This window comes from Sinocyclocheilus rhinocerous, unplaced genomic scaffold (assembly GCF_001515625.1).
Source record: "Sinocyclocheilus rhinocerous isolate Xijiao unplaced genomic scaffold, SAMN03320098_v1.1 scaffold1574, whole genome shotgun sequence".
In the NCBI taxonomy this organism is placed as follows: Eukaryota; Metazoa; Chordata; class Actinopteri; order Cypriniformes; family Cyprinidae; genus Sinocyclocheilus; species Sinocyclocheilus rhinocerous.
Window position 1 is genome coordinate 320,774 of NW_015625598.1, and position 21,813 is coordinate 342,586.

The following is a 21,813-nucleotide window of genomic DNA, read 5'->3' on the forward strand; positions in this document are numbered from 1 at the left end:
CGTCTGAATCAGGAGAGAAATCTGCACCGTTTACAAGAATGGACTTTTCCAGTGGAGGAAGCGTTAATTTGGATTATGGACTCATATTTTGGTTATATTCATTTTTATCGGCTGTTTGGACTCTCATTCTGACGGCACCCATTCACTGCAGAGCATCCATTGCCGAGACACTGATGCAATGCTACATTTCTACAAACCTGATGAAGACACAAACTCATCCTAATCTGGGATGGCCGGAGGGTGAGCACATTTTCACCAATCTTTGGCTGAACTCTTCATTTAACGCACCATCCACAGAATGGAGCCAGATGGCTGCTCCACTCGATGAGAGCCGCTCCACCGCGCCTTCACCGTGGCCAGACCAAAATCACCGATCTTCACCGTCAACCCTTCATGCAGGAAGATATCTGAGCTTCCGTGAAGGGAATTCATGACAGCTTGAGCACTATATTCATTGGTCGGGGTGAGCACAAAACAACATGCTTCAAAAATAAACCTTCTCTATAGAGGCTGCTGTAGCAGCAATGGCTCACCACTTCAATCAATGCAATACAGAAATAAAAGGATGTCAAATTCAGAAGTTGTTCGTAAAAGATACTATTTGACTTCATGTCTCGATGGATGATATTCTTTGCATGTAGGTAACTAGAAAACAAAAGACATGAAGAGTTATTAGAAAACATTTGAATTCTATATTCCCAGAGGTTATATTCTGTATATATTTGGCATTGTCATCATACTCGTAGAGAAAACCGTCAGGTGTTAACTGACAAAACCACCTCTGAGTTTACACATAAACACCCACCTATGCTGTACTATTTTAAAACCTGGTCCCATTTCTATAAATAGCTGATGGTATCATGCTCTCAAAATGCAAATCTGCCACTGAAAATATACTATGCTGTCAAACTCTGTGACAGCATGCTGTGCTCTGCAGTCTTAATTGTGTTACACTACAAATACCGCAGGTCCAAAACATTCTTCTTTCAAACACAAAGCCTGAAAAGTATCAAATGCATCAATAATATATATATATATATTTTTTTTTTTCTCCAGGATTCTTTGATGGATATACAGATATACAGTGACATGTAAAATAACAACATTTAATTGATAAATTTAATGAGTCCCTAGCTGGATATTATTAGTTGTGACCCTGGACCACAAAACCAGTCTTCAAATGAAGTTCTTAGCAATGCATATTACTAATCAAAAATTAAGTTCTGATATATTTACGGTAGGAAATGTACAAAATATCTTCATGGAACATGATCTTTACTTAATATCCTAATGATTTTTAGCATAAAAAAAAATCTATAATTTTGACCCATGCAATGTTTTTTTGGCTATTGCTACAAATATACCCCAGCGACTTAAGACCCCCAAGAGCCCCCAAACTTTTGAATGGTAGTATATTTTTTCATTGCAATACCGAACACAGTACCAAAGCGGTTTATTGTACAAAACCAATTAATATTTAGTGTATTTTGGGTTGCATTTTTATTTACTTTGTGCAGTTTTGTTCATGGTTTTCGAGGATCATGTCACGTCAGACAGCTTGTCTGTGTTGGCATCTAAGTTCACTATCTTCTATCCATTTACTATTTATTTGAGCCAATATACTGTTGAATTCATTAGATGCACAGCCTTTGACATCTACAACAAAACAGCTTAAGTATGGAAGTTTTGAAAGTTGATAAGCCTGTTAATTTTCCTATCCCAACCATACAGCATTTGGCTAGCTTCATGTTATAATTTGCATTTAGCAAATAACAGCGTTTAGGGTTGCAAGTCTCAGGGTTGATGAACGCTGGTTTAGATCAGGGGCAGCCAACCCTGCTGCAACTAGGGGTGTGCCATAATGACAAAAAATTATATCTCGATATTTTCTGGAATTTTGTCTTTAATGATAATCAGACAGTATTTCGTTGAGTTGTTACTGTGCTGGTATTTTGGCAGGTTTAGGACTGCCATGGACATCTGACTGCCAAAGCTTCTGATATTTTTCATATTCTGTGCGGTGGATAGTTTGCAACTTTTCCAATAAGTTTAAATAGATTTGGACCTTTTATGGGCATTTTTATCTTCATAAGCCTTCGTATTTGTTTTCTAACTTAATTAAATGTATGCATCATCTTTTGCGTCAAATTCTTAATTTTAATCAAATTCAAACAGTAAGAGACTACAGGGCTGTTACCAATCGAATGAAATCAGTATCAACACAATCTGTGTTTGCAATGCAGAGGAACAGAATCTGTGTCTGAAGTGGCATTTAGATGCTTTCACACAGACTGTTTAATGCAGGACATTAATGCAGTTACAAAACAAAACATTGAATACTAATATTTGAAAGGATTTGGAGAAAAAAGGGAAAATATACTTTCAATATAAAGCTAAATTCACTGCATGAGTGAGTCACTGAGTCATTCATTCAAGCGATTCGTTCAAACGGCTGATTGATTCAGTAACGAAACACTATTGTGTTGCTCAGAGACTCAAAACAGTTCAGCTGTGGCTTTGTTTGAAACTATTTTAATTGATGAAATAGAGCAAATACAGGAACTGTTGTGTCTAAAATGTAAGCCAATTAATATTAACTTCTTATTTATTGAACTGCTTATCAAATCATTGTCACATTTGCAACTGTGATATTTAGAGAAAAAAAACTCTACTCTTTGTGTGACATTAACTATATCAGATGATATAAATAAAGACATATAAAACTCATACGGGGACGTTTTTAACCCTTTAATTTTCGTGGAATTCTAAATATTTTAGAAAATTTTAATAGACTAAATCATGCAGTGAAAGCGTGAACTCTAAATGTGAATCTAGATCTCATAGTGTATGTCTGCACTCTCTGAGTGTGTACTCGCTAATGTAAAATCGCTTATCGTTTAAAGGGGTCCTATTATGCTCTTTTACAAAGTCTTGATTTTGTTTTGGGGTGTACTAGAACAGGCTCTCATACTAGGTTGTTCGAAAAACACATTATTTTTCACATATTTTACATTATTACAACACCTCTCTCCCCAGTCTGGCATGAACGGCTCGAATAGTTCCTGTATCAAATGAAGGCCCGCCTTCTGAAATACGAAATGTGTTGTGATTGGTTAGCTGGGCCAGTGTGTGTTGTGATTGGCACCACTCGGCGCCTGGTCGGGAAATGAAATGCCCCTTACCACTGCGAGCTTCAGTGTAAATATTGCGTCAAAATCAAATCAATTTGAGCGCGATTTAAACCCGGATGATTGTAACCACTCTAAGTTCGTCTGCTTTGGGAAAGCTAGCGCGTCTCCAACATAGTGATAACACTCGCTGCCTTCTCTAGTGCAGCTCAACCAGCTCTCGTCCCATTCGTCGAAAATATGTGTTGTAGTCCAAACGAGTCGTTCGTTGTAGTTTCTGAAAAGTGTAGATTTCTGTTAAATAAAATATCTCCTTTTGAAGTGGACTTTGAGCTTTGTAACTTTGCAGATCTTTTTTACGCTCAAACAGCAAACTCCCAGACTAACTAAAGTTGAAAAAGTGAAAAAGCATAATAGGACCCCTTTAAACAACAATTATGATATCATCGTAGACGATATATATCGCACTCCCCCAGCTGCAACACACCTGCCTCTAAAGCTGAGATCCTGAAAACCGTGATCAGCTGGTTCAGGACTGAACTCTACAGGACAGGAGCTCTCAGGATCGGCCATCCCTGCGCCTTCATAAAACTACAGCCAGTTTCCCTGAATGCTCTCTGAAACACTCACTCCATGCCCTGAGCCGTCTGTCTGGCGATGTCCATCAGCTGGAACATCTGGAAGTTGGTCTCCTGCACGTGCAGATGTTTGTAGAGGCTGCTTCCTTCACACCACTGCGTCACAATGGCCATGTTTGACTTGGTCATGTATCCCATAAACAAAACAATATTGACATGCCTGGTCTTCCTGTAACAACAACAGAAACCACTTCAGCTGCTCGGCCAATGAGACTGACTGCATGTGGACAGTGTTTAACAGATGCTAGCACTACATGAACACTGGAGAACGAGATCGTTACAAGGTTATAATGCAAATGTTTCTCTCAAGCTCGCATTTATGGGTATAATGTAATAATTTCACTATAAATAATTGCAGTTTTCCCTTTTGTGGTTTACCTGAGAACAGCTACTTCGTTGCGAAAGGCCTGTAACTGCTCTGGTGTGGGATTCGTGACCTTTAAAATCTTCACAGCAACATCACCTGAAAATTCATGAAATAAAGTAACTTAAACTGACTAAAGCAAGCGGGATTTCTGTTCGTCTAAGCCTGTCGACTCAGCTTCACATTATAAGTGCACTTCAACTATAATTATAATAAAAATCATGGCCATGAATTAAGAATTCATTCCCACTATTTATTAATTAGTTTCACCATTTTAACTAAATTGTTGTAATAATTTATTCCAATCATTTATTAATTCGTTCCCTTATTTTAGTTAAATTATGGCTATGAATTAACAATTAAAATGAGGGAACAAAGTAGTACATTGTAGCCATGACTTAAAACAAGTGAACTAATTAAATTGTGGGAACGAAATTCTTCATTTGTGGCCATGATATCTTTTATTTTTTCCCCTGCATGTCATGTATACATCAATATATAGTGATTTTATTTAATTTCGCTGGAAATTCACCCCGCAAATATTTTAAATATTACACAACCATTTAGGAATGTTTTTTTATTTTTTTTTATTAAAGTGCCCCTATTATGCCATTTTTAAGGTTCCTAATATTGTTTTGGGAGTCTCCTACAACAGGTTTACATGCATGCAAGGTCAAAGAACGCTTCAGTTTTATCAAAATATGCATTTAATATCAGCTCATTTTCCAGCGATTCTCAAACGATTCGTTCGAAGTAGTTCTGCGATTCAATCTTTCTAAACCCCGCCTTTCCATTAGTCTGCTCTGCTCTGATTGGTCAGATGGCCCGGTCTGTTGTGATTGGTCTACTGTGTACAGCATATGTCGGAAACGATATGCCAAAGTTGTGTATTTTGAACGCTCGATAGAAAATATAAACATCTATTATTTCTCATACTTACAGGTTGTGATTCAGTGGAGTCAGCTGGTCCAAATACACTGGGTACTGAGCCAGCTTTCGAAAGCAAGCGTTTTGTGAAGCAGCCATCAGTAAAATGATGGGAACACAAAAAAGATCGGGGTCGCACTGCTGTGGTACAGTGGAAATTTGAATTTTAGCCACCGATTCTTCGCAGCGGAAGAATGAAAATAAAATGAATTTACTTTCACAGCGTAGGGACACAGCGTCTTCTCCACATCCGAATGAATGAAGACTCGTTTTGGCTGTTCAGAGTCGATTCTTTCTTTTGGGAGACAATAACTTTATTTATCATGCACTTTCGGCTTTACAACTCTGCAGATCGTTTACATTCACATACAGCTACATTACACACTGCATGAAAGGCAATATTCGTAATGGCATAATAGGTGCACTTTAATAATTAGTGACTTCAAGTTATTTTTTTATTTTGGAACTCTGGTCACAGAGATCAGATTATTAGAGTTAAATACAAAACACTCAGACACTCAAAGACATCCTTTTCACTGGATGTGTTCGATGCCATTGTGAAATAGCCATTATATGCACCCCTGCATGACCACTCATCAGCTGAATTCTATTTAATAATACAAATAAATATATTAATGGTGAGAAAGAACTCTTACCGTGCCACTTCCCTTTGTAAACTGTGCCGAAAGACCCTGAGCCGATCCTGGAGAGCAGAACCACCTCAGTGGCCTCGATCTCCCAATAGTAGCTGGAATCTCTCTTCTCTCGAGGACGCTAGTGACCAATAAACAAACCACGCCAACATTAGCTAATGTTGACAGAAATGTCACGTACCGTTTAAAAATGATCATTTTGTTTGAGTATCAAGAAACTGATCCAAACTTAGTTGGCAGAAACGAATCAGATTTTTCATTCTAGCGTGTCTCAAGCAAAGTAAAGTGGACATGGCTGGCGCTTACGATGCGTTTTTCCTGAGTGTTGGTCGAAGGCGCTTTCTCCCTGTGAGCTGGAGCCGGGGTTTTGGACCACTCCGTCGGGCTCTGATCTTGAGGGCTTCCTGTGAATGAATGCGACACAACAAAAATAGGATATGTAAGAAGGCATTTCAACCTTAGCTTTGCTATGAAACCTGAGGAAAAGTTCTGAAAATCCCCTTACCGGATTCATCTCGCCCTAAGGCTTCCTATGAATAAAGAGGGAAGTACTATTTTAACATATGGAAACTTTGAGAGATTTTATGCTGATTTTAGGACAGAACAGTGAGCGCTGGCGTTTCACCTGATAAGCAGCTTCATCGACCGGCTGGGTGGTGCTCACCATGTGGACGTTGGGGGTGGATGTGGACAGCACTTTATGACTGAGAGAAACACCCGGGGACGGCATGGGGGTGATGTAGTTTAAAGCATTTGGCGTCGAGTATCTGTGATAGGGACTAGAGAAGTGTTTGTGCGTCAGTGAATCTCAGCATGCGCTCACACCACGAAAGAGTGTTCGTTTTCTCACAAAGCTTCGGATGAGTTTAGACCCAAGTCTGGCTGTGCAAATTCACTTCTTTCATAGCACAAACATAAAACTTCGCAATATATATTACAGGATTCACTAAATATTATAGAGTGCTGCAGGGACGGTGTATTTTTGTAGGCCAAAACCCAGAAACAAGATGCATTTTAGCACTTCCGGTTACATCGTCCTGAAGTCAATGGGTTTTCTGAATTGGTTTTTGATTTTAAAAAACAAGGTGAGCCTCATAAGCTTTTGTTGGTCCCAGAGCTTATTTTCTGCAAAAAGCCAATGGAAAAAACCTATTAGGGTTTTAGGCAAAGGAACAGGTGTGATGCTAACATAAGGTTGGCCTACAAAAATACTCCATCACCGCAGTGCTCTATAATAAAAGCATAGTGAATGTAAAGTTAAAACAGTTATAGCAAATGTAGGACAGACTAAAGATCAAATGCCACTAGCACATTTAAAAACAAGAACATTTGCTTAGATCTTGACTGGCAAAAATAATATATATATATATATATATATATAAAACAACATCTACAGATCAGGCGGCTGCTGAGTATCAGTGCGCATTTTATGTGAAAGTTACCAAGTAGATTTACGTCATCATGAAAACAGGAAAAACTAACAAGTTGCAAAACTGGGTGCAAGCTTACACAGACAAGGCCAGCAAGTGATTTTATAACATTAGTGTCGTGCCAGCAACGTCTTGTAATGTGTAGTGGATATATTTCTAAAGCAGTGTGGATTTTAATGGTTGTTAGTTGTTTTAATTACTTGTTGGCCTAGTGTACTTCCACTGAAAGTGTGTTATTGTTACAATTATTTTTTGTGATGATCAATCTCATGCCACAAATGCTGTAATCTTGATTGGGTTGTGTTTCTCCACCTGGCTGGAACTTTCTAAGGCCAATCATTTCAGCACTAAATGGGAAAATATAACTGTTAATTTTTAACTAACAAATATTACTAGTGAAATATTTTAACAGCATGCACGATTTTGAGATTAAGGAGGCTGTTTATGATATAAAGCTGACAAAACTGCGTAAGGAACAATGTTTTCCAGCAGACGATCACCTGAAATGCTTTAACACAAGGAACTACAAGCATAATCCCTAAATACAAGGAAGAAGAAAAAAAAACAAAGTGGCATCTTGACATGCTTTGATTTTCAGAGGACTTGTCGAGTCAGTTCACTGCATTTGAGGTAAATATAGAAACAGGCTATATTTACCTGAAGGAGAATTTCGAGTTCTGCATGCGACGGGATGAGAGGGGAGGGAGCGATGGAGTCCCGTTCTCTCCGGGAGTCGGGAACAGCCTGGAAAAGCACACGGCCATTGAATGAACTCAAATTCAATTACAAATACAGAGTTCTGGCATGAAACTCTAGATGGTGCAGTCCGATCTGGACCTGGTGACATCATTGTCACATGGCACAGCTGATTGGTTCTCTCCTGTATCGGTAGCCAATGAGCTCGCTGCTCAATATTCAAATATATGACTAGTGCTTGCCGTAGCAGTCGCAGCTTGCTTCAGAAACCCTCCACCTTCCCCAGCTCCACCTGTATAGATCTGCTACGGGGTGATTCATGTATGCTATATGGGGGTTATTTCATGTATGTTATATGTGCAGCAGCAGTATTTCTTACATGCTCACAGCAGCATGTCGTGGATGTATTGGCAGTAGCATGTCTCTGTACTTGCTCTGCAGCAGCAGCAGCGTAGCAGATCTATTCCGCCAAGGCCAAATACATTAACATTGTCATGTACATTACCATGCCAATCCCTCCGAGAGTTGTCATGACAGAAATATTACAAATGTTTTCCCAACTATACAATATATAATTTTAGATGGACTAATGAGGGATTTTCCTTGGTATAATCTTAGAAAACATTATGCTTGTATTTTTTATTTTTTTTACTGAAGTAGGGCTTTGTGATGAATTCCTGCAGCATGAAGTGACCAGTACGAGCACCAGAAGAATGGACCTTTGTACCGTGCATTACCTGATTTTCATTGATAGACATCTACAAAGCTCACAGTATGAGGGCCTCTATGCAAAACTCTTTCTGTGCATCAAGAGACTTCCCCTGAACTACATCTACATGTCTATCTTCTCTTCAACAGAGGAAAAACGCCTGTTCAATATAAAAAAGCTATGAAACACATACATTACACAAAATCCGTACTTTAAGCATTTATAATAGAACGTGCATAAACTGGGTTCCTACATCTCACTAGAAAAACATATACAATATAGTATTGCTGTAACTTTTCCTTTTCTAGGTCTGGAAATAACATTTTAAACATTAAAATCCTGATATTTACAAGACCGTAGCCCTGTGTAGACGTGAAGCGTGACAAAGCAGGAGTTTGTTCTTGTGCATGGGTTGATAAACACTCACAGGAGCTGTCGGATGTTGCTCCAGTCCACACACATCGTGGGCACTTTGGTGCTGCAGTGCTCGTGAAACTTGTAGCCGCACGTCTGACATCTGAAGCCGTGCAAAAGAAACTTCTGACATATGTCACAAAAGGCCAACTTCAAAAACGTTTTTCGTACCTGTGGAGGGGACGGTCATTAGAGAAGTTGTAAAGACAACAATGGCTCAATTTAAACACATTATGGGAACTCACAAAATTGTGCGTAGTCAGGGGTACGTGATCTAAGACTTCAACCAGCAGCTCCTCTCCGACCAGTGAGGTAGAATCAGTGCTCCAATCCATGCGCAACTTTTTACTGAACACAAAGAATGATGCGATTTCATTTAATTGACTTTCAGGGCCAAGATTAAACCAATTGGAGCTTGATTATTTCAGATATTAAACACACAATAACAGTTTTCATAAGTATTCATGCCCCTTTAAGTCATAATTAGCAGCTCTGCATCTATCAGATTTGCTCTGGTCTCTCTGGAAAAACTGCTCAAGCTCAGTCAGGTTACATGTTGATGGCCACATGCAAACAGTGAAGACAAGGCGATAAACTTTGTTGTCAATAATATCACAGTGCTCAGTCTTTCTCACTATATTCAATTCAGACTGCAAGCTCACAACACGTTTTTTTTTTTTTTACCATAGGCCACAACTTACAATGAATGTTCTCGATGAAGCTTGAAAACAGCACAGCATTCTGGCTGAAGCCCACGGACTTTCAGGGCTTTGATGAGGCAGTTGCGTAGCGTCATACCTGGTCGCACGTTCACCTATTACAACACAAGTTCAATATTTTATCACTTAAATTGAAGTGAAAGCCGTGAGCAAGCATGTTAAGGTTGTGTAGATGAAAGGAACAATCCAGGCTGCATCTTTGGCGTTATATCGACAAGCACTTTGTGAATTTGTAATAACAAACTGCTCATTCATCATGGCGCTTACAGCGTAAGTCTATGGGTCAAGACACTGCACCAGGATAATCTCATGCTCATCGTATTGTGTCAAACATTCACTGAAAGTATTCGAAAATAACACCGATTATTTTATTGTTACCACAGTCCGCTGTTTGTTGGGCAGGTAGACGCGGATTGTGCTGCTAGTTTTCGAGTCTGGGATTCTCCCGTCATCTGATAATCTCCGGTACGGGAAGTTCTTGAGAATGGTGGGAGACATGCAGGATTCTTCAAATACCGAGTCTTTGCATCCAAACCCGTGACTGATGCTTTTCCAGGCCCCTTGAATATGCTCCATCACGGCGGGCAGCAGCAGACTTCAATAATCTAGCATGAGAACAGAACAAATAGAAATGACCCGACCTCACAAACATACTGATCTGAAAACAGGAACGTGGCCAAAACAATGGTCCTGAAAGGAATAGTTCACACAACAATGAACATTTGCTTAAAATGTGCTCACCCTGAGGCCATCCCAGATTAGGATGAGTTTGTTTCTTCATCAGGTTTGGAGAAATGTAGCTCAGCAATGGATGCTCTGCAGTGAATGGGTGCCGTCAGAATGAGAGCTGATAAAAACATCACAATAATCCACAGCACTCCAGTCCATCAGTTAACATCTGGAGAAGATGGAGAAGAGCACTCCAGTCCATCAGTTAACATCTGGAGAAGACAAACGCTGAAACAAATCCAGCATTAAGACGTTTTTAACAAAAATACAAGTCCATAATCCATAATAACACTTCCTCCAGTGAAAAAGTGCATCTCCTGTCGTTTCTCACATCAAAACCCTGACACGTTTGTTTACTTTAGACCTGTTTTTGGACTGTTTTGGCTTGTAAACACTGCTTGATCTGAGCAGATTTCTCTCCTGATTCAGACCAGAACACTTTTCACTGGACATTATGGACTCGTGTTTTAGTTAAAAACGTCTTAATGCTGGATGTGTTTCAGCTTGTGTCTTCTCCAGATGTTAACTGATGGACTGGAGTGCTGTGGATTACTTGTGGATTATTGTGATGTTTTTATCAGCTCTCATTCTGACGGCACCCATTCACTGCAGAGCATCCATTGCTGAGACACTGATGCAGTGCTACATTTCTCCAAACCTGATGAAGACACAAACTCATCTGCATCTGGGATGGCTGGAGGGAAAGTAAAACAAATCTTTAACAAACAAGACATGAATTATAATATGCGCTTAAAAACACAATTTCCTATATCCATTACTCTCATATAGTACCTAGCAACTCTGAAGTGGGTATTGTATTTGTAATGTGACTACGTGACTCAATAACCCTCCAAAACAGCACAGCATACGGTTTATAAACAAGGTCACCCGCAAGTCAAGACTGAATCTAATGTCATGTAATGCAGTCTTTCTATCACAGCTCGCAAACATGAGAGTGAAGCTCCTGATAAGTCAAGGACAAATCTCTCCGAACAGAATTAAACAAGCCATCATTCAAAAGAACACCCAGATAGTCTTCAGATGATAATAATAAAATCATAATGTTTGATGATTAGCATTTCTCACAGCACACTTCTGCTTTCTGCTTCATCAAAGACGGGTCAGTCTTTCTGCAAAATAATTCTTGTGTAAAAATGAGTATAAACTTTTGTATTTATTATAGTTTTTCTATAGCATTCAACATCCAACCAGGAAGGTTTATCAAAATAATAGATGAATCTAAAGCCATTCACTCATAAATCATGATTATAATAACACAGAACAACAGCCCAATCTTGAGCTTGATAATAACAACGATAAAATTAATAACTTAACTGCCTGAAAATGGTAAGGACAGATGATCGACAGGCCACGACTATTTCCACCGCTCCTCAGGACAAAGCACACACATAAAATGCCTGATCTGATGAAGTGTTCTAGGACACACTTTTGTTGTTGCAAGAAACATTAGTCACCACGTCTTTGCCGCTAAGAAGAGCAGAAACGCAGATGGTGACAGATATCCGGTCAATAACTGTGTCTGAAAAGAAGCCATTACGACTTACAGTAGAATGAAAGTAATCCAAAATTGTTGGATTACTGCTATTCTGTGTTTCCTAACCGTTCTGTGTATGAAGAACTGGCAATATTTCATGTCCTTTCACAATCAGATGGTTTGTCCAAACTGCGGCCAGCTCACGATACAAGTCACGCAAGTCACACAGTATTCGTGGCCAAGCGTTTCTCACCCATTTTGCATGAGCCACAGAGATATCCACCTGTTCTCGCTCGGAAAGTAACTGTGTAACTATGTTGGGTTTAACTGCTCTGGCCTGCTGATCCTTTTTAGGTCTTCATTGTTCTGACATCAGAAACCTGTCGAGCAGGTCTGAGCAGCTATCAGAGACAGACACTCACTGCTGATCTGACGCTAATGCTGTGAGAAACACAAATGAGTCCGGAGTAAAACACTCTCAGTGTTAGGTTTACAAGTCAAGTCGCTGCCCTCAATTTTACAACACGCCGTCAAAAATGTCATAATGTTACTTCAATATCTTGAAGCTACCTAACGTAGTGTTTGTGTTTATGTGTGCATATTATAATATGATATAAGTGTATGAATATCTTTGCGTTAGACAATATATTAAGTGTGAAAATACTGTTTTGGCCACTAAATACCAATTAACCAAAGTTTGTTTTTCAATTTAAAACTTTGAAAATATTCAATATTTATTCATTTTATGATTTCTATATGTGACCCTGGACCACAAAACCAAGCTGAATAAATGAGCTTTCCATTGATGTATAATCCTAATGATTTTTGGCATAAAGGAAAAATTGATAATTTTGACCCATACAATGTATTGTTGGCTATTGCTACAAATATACCCCAGCGACTTAAGACTGCTTTTGTGCTCCAGGGTCACATATCAGTAACTATTCTTGAAATATGGCTATTTGCATTGGGGATAAAAGTCAAATAATGACTGTTATTATAATACAACTACTAAAAATGCCCACAATTATGGATTTCAAAAAATAGCTATGAAATGAAACATTCTTGTTTAGACTAAAAGGTCTCTAAAACCATATTCAGAACACTTCTTTAGACCCTTTAGAGAGGTTTATAAATAATATTGCATCAGAAAGCAGCACAATTAAAGCCATTAGAGGAGTGCTGATAGCCTGATGTCTACAGATCACTCGGCTGAACCACAATAACATCAGTTTGCTTTGGTTCAGACTCGTCTGCAATGCAGCCAGATTCAGTAGCTAGTGCAATAAATGCAGAACAGTACAGACAGGTTTCATGAAACTGGATTATGTTCATGAATCAGCAGTCTGAGGGAACAAATCGAGATGCCAAAGTCATTAGCCTATGTGTTTTAAAAATGCATTCAAAGAACATCCGGGTAATTCTATAAACAAACATTTAACACGCTTCAGTTCTAAAACAGACATAACTTGATCAAACTGTGCAATTGAGATTTGTATTTGAGGAAAAACTAGAGAACAATGAAGGGGTTGTTAATATTTCATGTTGGCAATAATTCATGTCACTATATTTGTTCAACTGTTTCAATATATCAGACCTTTAAAACCGCTCTTTTACACTCCTGGCATTATTTACCGACACAAGAAATTATATTTTCCCTAACGATAAGACACTAATGTTTTGTGTTTTTAGCAAAGTCCATGTTGTTGTCCTTTGATAAGTTTAAGCAGCTATACTCGCTGGATCTGTGTGGCAACAAGACACGCAGCTGACTAACTATACGACTACAGAAAGAAAGGGGAAGATTAGCTCGTTCTAATAGATTTAACCGTGTTTACTAACACATTCTCTAGTACACTTCACGCAAACAAACAATAACAGCCGCGAATGATGTTTCAGCGCAACAGCGAGCGTCTGTAACGTTACTGAGCCTCGAGTCATTCCGATCCGATCCGCGAACAAAGCCTGCGAGAAATCAAGAGAGCAGGGCTTTACTCACCAGAGAAAGTTGTTGAATTGTTGATCCGCCATGATTTTCATCACTGCAGCGACGCGACGAGCTCGCTGGTTTTTGTCCAACGCTTCGAGCGGTCGCGTGATATGGCAAGCCTCGCTAACATTTAATGGCCCAGGTTTCGACTCGTCTAAACTCCAGGACCAGATGACTCATGTGCAGTTTGATTAGTAGGCTAAAAATATGAATTGAAGATGTCTACATTGCAAGTTTGACTAGTCACAGCACACATAGTTGCTTTCCATTTTTGTTTGTAGCTGTGTTGGGTACAAAGTAGACTAGTAGGCTAAACAGTGTTGGGAAGGTTACTTTGGAAATGTATTAGGTTACAGATTATACTTTAATGAAGTAATGCAACGGATTACATTTGATTACTTTTCTAAATGTCTAATGTTTTTCTAAACTGTTAATCATTTAAAAACATGTAAACCAGGCAGGGTTAACCTTACAGTAGTATTCAACGGATTACTCTCAGACTTTCGAATTAAGATTCAAGTAAAATTTCATTTTAAAGCACAGCGACCACTTACATCGAGATCATTTTGAGGTTAAATACAGATTTCAAACCATAACAAGACATATTTTAGTTGCTATGATGCAGTTTCTCAAATCTTTGCATAACTATGACAGGAAACACTGGAATCTAACAATGCTGCGGGGGGGAAAAAAACGTTAATCTTAAAAAAAATAAAGCACATAAACCCAAAAAGGAAATAAAACAGTTATCGAATAAGCATGTGTCCTAAATGCCTGTCTCATATTTTAGAGCAGTCACTGCAATTTATGAAAGAAATCAATTAAATCTGTATGTGGGTGTGAAAATAAATTCAGATGTAACCCCCATTGCAATCGTTAACATTTTCATAAGTAACTAATTTAATTACACATTTTTTCTCAGTAACTGTAACTGATTACAATTACATTTATGTTGTAATTAAATTACGTAATTCCATTACATGTAACTAGTTACTCCCCAACACTAATATTAAAGGGATAGTTCACCCAAAAATGGTGAATTAATTACTCACCCTCACGTCGTTCTAAACCCGTAAGACCCTTCGTTCATATTCGAAACATAAATTAAGATATTTTTGATGCATTCTGAGAGCTCTCTGACCCTCCCATAGACAGCAATGTAATTATCACGATCAACATCCAGAGACGTAGCAAGGAGATCGGTAAAATAATCCATGTGACATCAGGGGCTCAACCGTAATTTTACGAAGCTACGAGAATACTTTCTTTATTCAACAATTCGTCTCCTCCGCATCACCCTGTAGCGCCATTTTGTGGAGAGTATCCACTGAACATAAACAGCGTATGTTGTTCTGTGTCAGCCGCACCACACGGATACGTTGTTTTCATTCAAATCAAAGCACAAACAACGTAGAAAACGTTGTGGTGCGGCTGTAGAATAAAGTCATTATTTTTGTTTTCTTTTGCGCAAAAAAGTATTCTCGCAGCTTCGTAAAATTACGGTTGAACCCCTGATGTCACATGGATTATTTTACCGATCTCCTTGCTACGTTTCTGGACGTTGATCGTGATAATTACATTGCTGTCTATGGGAGGGTCGGAGAGCTCTCGGAATGCATCAAAAATATCTTAATTTGTGTTCTGAAGATGAACGAAGGTCTTACGGGTTTAGAACGACGTGAGGGTGAGTAATTAATTACAGAATTTTCATTTTTAATGTAAATGGATACTCCACCAAAAATGGAAAATGTCTTATCATTTACTGCCCCTCATGTTGTCCCAGATGTATGACTTTCTTCTAGGAAAAAAAAATATCTCCTTGTGGGTCAATATAATGCAAGTGGATGGGACCATCAGTCAGGCAAACACCAAGCAAAACCAACACATACAAACCCAGTCTTCTGAAGCAAAACCATAGGTGTAAGAAAAACTCATATTTTAAAGTATAAACTTAGTCCAGCTGTCAAATAAAGGTTCGAGAGTTCACATTTGATGTGAGAAGTGATGCAGAAGCACATGACAATCACCTCTAGTGCAAGTTTCACAAGGTGCTGATGTTTATGCAATGGTTTATAGTTTAAAAAGTTTAAAATGTTAGTATTTTTCTCTCACACATATCGTTTCAGAAGACATTGATTAATCAGCTGGGGTCATATGGATTACTGTCCTGTTTATTTAGCTTTTTTGAAGGGTCTGCTTTGAGGATCCCCTTCACTTGCATTATAAGGACTCACAGAAATTGATAATTTTTCTAACAATCTTAGTTTGTGTTCCACAGAAGAATAAAATTCATAGACATCTTCGACAGCATAAGGGTATGCATGAGTAAATGATGAGACAAGTACGTGTTTTGGGTGGAGTGCATTTTTCAGTAGTGAGACATTATTTCAGCTGTTTACAAGGTAGCATAGCTTTTCCAGTAAGTAGCTTTTTTCAGTGAGCATGAAAAAATGCAACATATATAATATTGTAAAAAAGTGAAATAATAACATGGGGCCCAATTAGTTGCACTCCTATAAATATGTAGTATATGTCCACTCATACAGAATGTTTTTAGTGATCATGACTTCCTGTTTCACTGGGGTATGAATATGAAGTGACACGCACACCAGATTCCTCTGCTAGTGCTTCGAGGCTCTGGTTCATACACACATGTTGGTGGCAGAAATGCACAAGCACTGGTGCAGTCTGCTGTAAAAAAAAAAAAAAAGCATATTTGTATTATTAGGGCAACGTTTAAATCAACTGGATGTGTTAACAGTCATCCTGCAAGAGGATGTTTGCCTGTATTGCCCTCAAACACAGTGAGGAGGAGGATGGTTCCAGTGGCCAAACAATCTGTTGGAGGATTGCAGACGGTAGTGTCTCAAATGGCACGCTAAACACCCTTGAGCGTACAACCTTTGAGTTTACACTGTTGTGACGTAAAGCCACTTTGACTGTTGAGTGGAAGTCTGCTGCATCGAGAGAGGATAGTGCAAAGGGAGTGCTCATGAGCACCGTTCTGAAAACGAAAATGACAAATGGGGCACCCCTTTGGACCAAATGGACACACGCGCATGGCGGCCATTGTAAGTCTGCAAGACCCATTTGGTACATGGCCAGTAGGGTCTTGAGGTCTCCAAAACTACAACCAGAGGACATAAACACAACTTGTGTGGAGCAGGCTGCAATAAAGAACCATTTACTGTCATCAAACAACAAGCTCATGCACCTCCAGTTTGCCCAATGTTACTCTAACTTTAAATGGCATGCAAATTGTATGGATAGATGAGAACAAAGCAGAGTTTTGGAAGCAAACACCAGAGTTGGGTTTTGGTATAGACAGAAAGTAAGGCCGTACAAACCGGTTATCTTTAATGTTGTTGGGCTGTTTTTCTTCCAAAGGTCCTAGACAACTTGTTAGGATACATGGTCTCATGGACTTATCCCAGAATATATTCAACTTGACTGCCTCTGCCAGTAAATCACACATTAAAATCAATACAAAAAATGTCCACAGAATTAAGGTTTTACCACGGCCATCATGTTCCACTGACCCAAAGCCTGGGCTGAGCTTAAGAGTCCACAAGATCTGATGCATCTGGAGAGGTTCTGTATGGTCTGGAGAAACAGTCTCAGGTCCCGTGCCATGTGCTCTTCAGGCGTATGAAGCATTAGGAGAAGAGTTAGCACTATCTTGGCAAAGGGAGGATGCACAAAGAATTAAATGAAGGAGTGCCAATAATTGTGGCTAATGCATTTTTCTTTTTTTTATATATATTGAATTTTTAAAGATTTAGATTTTTAAGAATATTTAGATTTAAAGATGAAGAGGTTAAACAGCAAAGACATTTTTTCCACAGTATATGTCTATTCATAGGCCTATTTATTCCAGACACAGTAAGGATTTCACATCTAAAATATTTAGCACCAATAGCACCAAGTTACTTGTTCTACATTCATTAAGATTACTTTTTAAACTTTTAATAATGTTTGCTTAATGTGATGTTCAAAATTGGATATTGTCACCTATACTTTTATTTTTACAGATTTGTGCTACTATTTGCTGTTAATATTGCTTGTATTATATATATATATACGTACATTTTTTTTTTTTTTTCAAGCTGATACATTAGAAATGACTTTTTTTTTCTGAGATAACAGTGCCATCACTTGGCCATAGCAGCAAATAACCTCATGATTTGTATGAACGCATACATTGTAGGTACTGTGAAAAACAATTATTAAACTGCAGGTAATCGCAAATAAAAATTTTACAGAATATAACCTGCACAAAGATCTGACTGCAACACTATATTACACATAAAATCATAACTGTTCAGTTTTGACCTAGGCTGCTATTAGAATATGCATGATAACCAGTACAAATTGAATGTACATATACCTTAAAGCACAAGTTTTATGTGTTATTTTGTTTTTTGGTCCAAGATGTAAGACAAACGATTAGATTTAAAACAAGATCATAAACAAAGGTTACTTCCACAGCAATCAATGTACCACCGCTCTCTCACCATCTTAGCTTAAGTTGTTCAGATAATTAAGAGAGAGTGAGTGAAGCCAAGAATGGTGTTCCATACTCAGAATTCATGCTCTGCATTTAACCCATCCAAGTGCACACACACAGTAGTGAACACACACACCCGGAGAAGTGGGCAGCCATTTTTGCTGTGGCGCAGGAGAGCAGTTGGGGGTTTGGTTTTTGCTCAAGGGTCTCACCTCCTCCCACCGACAATCCTTGCCTGTACCGAGACTCAAACCCACAACCTTTGGGACACAAGTCCAACTCCCTAACCATTAGGCCATGACTGCCCCATAAATAGCTATGTTAAATCGAGTTTATCGGGTTCTATATCTTCCTTACAGTTACTCACCTGAATCAAGAAGGGCTGGTCAAATCCATCCATGTCAGATTACCTTCTCATTTCCAACCATAGTTCCATCAAATGCTCTGTTTGACTCTTTCTCTTCACCCCCATCTTCAATTCATTCACAGCAGGGAAAAGCCAAACAATTTGGGCCTTTTCTCCTATAATACAAATCCAGTGAAATGGCACTTCTGCTGATAAATGGGCCCAGTGTGCTGCTGAGCTGCGGCTCAGTGTCAAATGGAGGCTCTCTGTGTATAAATCCCAGAGCATCTCAAATGCACTCTGCTCTCATAGAGATGGAGGCGGGGAGAACGGGTGCAGGACCTCAAGCTTGCATCATCTGAACAACAGCGCCAGGCTATAGACAAAACAAAGCCGCACCAGGATTTCATGCGGTCTTGGCAGAAACTGGGCTAAACGTCTGTATGTTTGGTCATTTATATCTGAGTCACAAGCATGAGTTTGTTTCGTATCATGTTCTTTATCAATTTATTTAAAGCTATTCCTATCCATTGTTTTATCATTAATTTTTTTTATATGTTGACAAGCATGCAGAAAGAAAGCACATACAGGGCTGTAAAGCTCCAGATATACAAACCACCTTAACGGTAAGAGATGACCACAGCTCTGAGCGTATTGATTCTGGGAGAGACATGCTGGAATAGTCTGCTCCATCAGTAAGTCGACTCTGCTATAAAAGCCTCCAGGACAGCAGTACATCTCCTCTCTCTCTCTCACACACACACACACACACAACACACACACACACACTATAAAATGCATACATGATGAGTTGTAAAGAGACGTGCAAATGGAATAAATCTGTGTTGGAGTACATGCATGGATGAACATCCATATGTATTATTTATTCCAAAAACTATTCATGAGCTACTGGATGCACCGGCATGAATAATTTATTTGGGTACATTGTAGGAGTTTGCCCTTAGTATCTGTCGAGTCTGTCGAGTCTGTATGCAGAGCTGGGCAGATTACTTACAGATTATAGTCTGTTACTGATTACGGGATGAAAACTATATTAGTAATAATCTAGGTTACTCATTTTAGGTAATGTATACTGAGTACTTTTTAGTTTTTATCAAACTTGCTTTAAACTTAACATTAAATGTACCATATTGATATAAAAAAGCAAAGAGAACGAAAATATATTCCTTTATTTTATATCAAGATCACGGAATGCATTAAACATTACATTTCACCAGGGTTTGTGTGTTGATAAAAAGCTAATAATTCCATCATAAAAATGTTTTTAAAAAAAAGGAATTTAAACACTTGAACACTAAAAATATAAATATTTAATTTGTTTACCTGCATGTTAATGTGACCATTAAGCAACATCAAACTATAAAAATTTAAAAATGTGTTTTTAAATTATTGGAATATTAATTTCCTCAGATATATTTCAAGTAAATATTTCGTGTCAAAGGGGTTTGGCTGACAAAAACGTTTGGAATCCCTGCATTATATGAACAAACATTGTAAGCATGAAAACAGCAATGGCATTCAGGTTTAGACGTTTTTGTCCAGACTTCCAGCAAGTGAGTATATTTTGCCCATATCATCATTTTTATGCATATTTTCCAACTCCAAGCTGTATAAACTGGAATGTTTATTGTATTTAAGTATATCAGGTGATGTGGATTAGTGTAATGAGGGAGGGTGAGGCCTAAGGAGATCAACACCCTGTATCAAGGTGTGGATCATTATTAGGTAGCTCCTTTTCCTCGGGCAAAATGGGCCAAAAAAGAGATTTAACCGACTCTGAAAAGTCAAAAATGGTAAAAAGTCTTTCAGTGGGATGCAGCACTCTTTGCAGATATTGGGGCGTGATCACAGAACCATCGAACGTTTTGTTGCAAATAGTCAACAGGGTTGCAAGAAGCATGTTGAGAAAAAAAGCCACAAATTACCTGCCAAAGATTTGAGAAGAATCAAACGTGAAGCCATTATCCTCCAGTGCGGTCATATTCCAGAACGGCAACATACCTGGAGTGCCCAGAAGTACAAGGTGTTCAGTGCTTGGAGACATGGACGAGGTGAGCAAGCGACCATCACTGAACAAGACACATAAGCTGAAACCTCAAGACTGGGCCAAGACAGATATCTGAAGACAGATTTTTCAAAGGTTTTATGGACTGATGAGATGAGAGTGACTCTTGATGGACCAGATGGATGGCTGGATCAGTAACGAGCACAGAGCTCCACTTCGACTCAGAAATCTTTATTTGTAGATTGAGTTGTTTATTATTCTCACATTAACAGATGAAAATAAAAAAGTGAAGGGTAAATTTTTTTTTTCATTTAGTTAAATGAACTCTGCACACTAATAGTTGCCCAATAATTGTGCACACATAGCCAAAACGTCACTTTTACTTTCTTAAAGGGGAAACTTTTCCTATTATGCTCTTTTACAAAGTCTTGATACACGTTGGTTTGATAATTATATTGATATAGCTAAAAATGCAAAAAATAAATAAAATCTATTCCATTCATTGTTCGTAACAACATGGATTAAACATTACAGTATATGCATTCGTGAAGGAACTGCAGGGGATTCATGAATTTAATGAAAAGCTAATAATTAATTAAATCATAAAAATGTAAAATAAAAATAAATCTTTTTAAAATGACATCAATCAAAATAAATGCATCATTCATTCAATAATAATAATAATAATAAATAAAAAATACAAATGGAATCCCTGCAAATAAGAAATATGTAAACAAGAAATAATGTGAATTTGTGCATTTTAATGTTTGAAAGACAAAAGCCTTCCAAAGACACTGTAATAAAAAAAGTGTTCATCAATAGTTGATGCAATGCTGAAATGTTGTCTTTTTTATGCTCAAACAGCAACATTACAGACTAACTAAAGTTGAAAAAGTGAAAAAGCATAATAGGACCCCTTTAAATATTCAGGTTTGAAGTTTATTAACATTTTGGATTGACCGAGAGCACTGTAGTTGTTCAATGATAAAATTAATCCTCAAAAATATGACTTGCCTATTTTTTAGGTAACACATTTTAGGTA

The 21,813-nt window shown here is 38.2% G+C and overlaps 1 protein-coding gene across 2 annotated transcripts in view; it reads right to left on the minus strand.

The window, feature by feature from the left end:
- raf1b (Raf-1 proto-oncogene, serine/threonine kinase b) overlaps nt 1–18,960 on the minus strand; it is a 23,708-nt gene extending 4,748 nt beyond the window's left edge. Inside the window, exons 1-14 of one of the 2 annotated variants that reach the window (XM_016575799.1) lie at nt 18,767–18,960; nt 10,057–10,283; nt 9,661–9,773; nt 9,205–9,307; nt 8,973–9,130; nt 7,798–7,884; nt 6,336–6,489; nt 6,216–6,240; nt 6,017–6,114; nt 5,714–5,831; nt 4,145–4,229; nt 3,759–3,935; nt 599–645; nt 289–407 (exon numbers count right to left, since the gene is read on the minus strand). In XM_016575799.1, the coding sequence (XP_016431285.1) occupies nt 289–407; nt 599–645; nt 3,759–3,935; nt 4,145–4,229; nt 5,714–5,831; nt 6,017–6,114; nt 6,216–6,240; nt 6,336–6,489; nt 7,798–7,884; nt 8,973–9,130; nt 9,205–9,307; nt 9,661–9,773; nt 10,057–10,254 (1,482 nt within the window). In that variant the 5' untranslated portion in view covers nt 10,255–10,283; nt 18,767–18,960. Of the gene's footprint in view, nt 1–288; nt 408–598; nt 646–3,758; nt 3,936–4,144; nt 4,230–5,713; nt 5,832–6,016; nt 6,115–6,215; nt 6,241–6,335; nt 6,490–7,797; nt 7,885–8,972; nt 9,131–9,204; nt 9,308–9,660; nt 9,774–10,056; nt 10,284–13,901; nt 14,072–18,766 lie in introns of those variants that run through there. The other variant, XM_016575794.1, reaches the window with a different exon arrangement.
- Nucleotides 18,961–21,813: the final 2,853 nt, after the last annotated feature.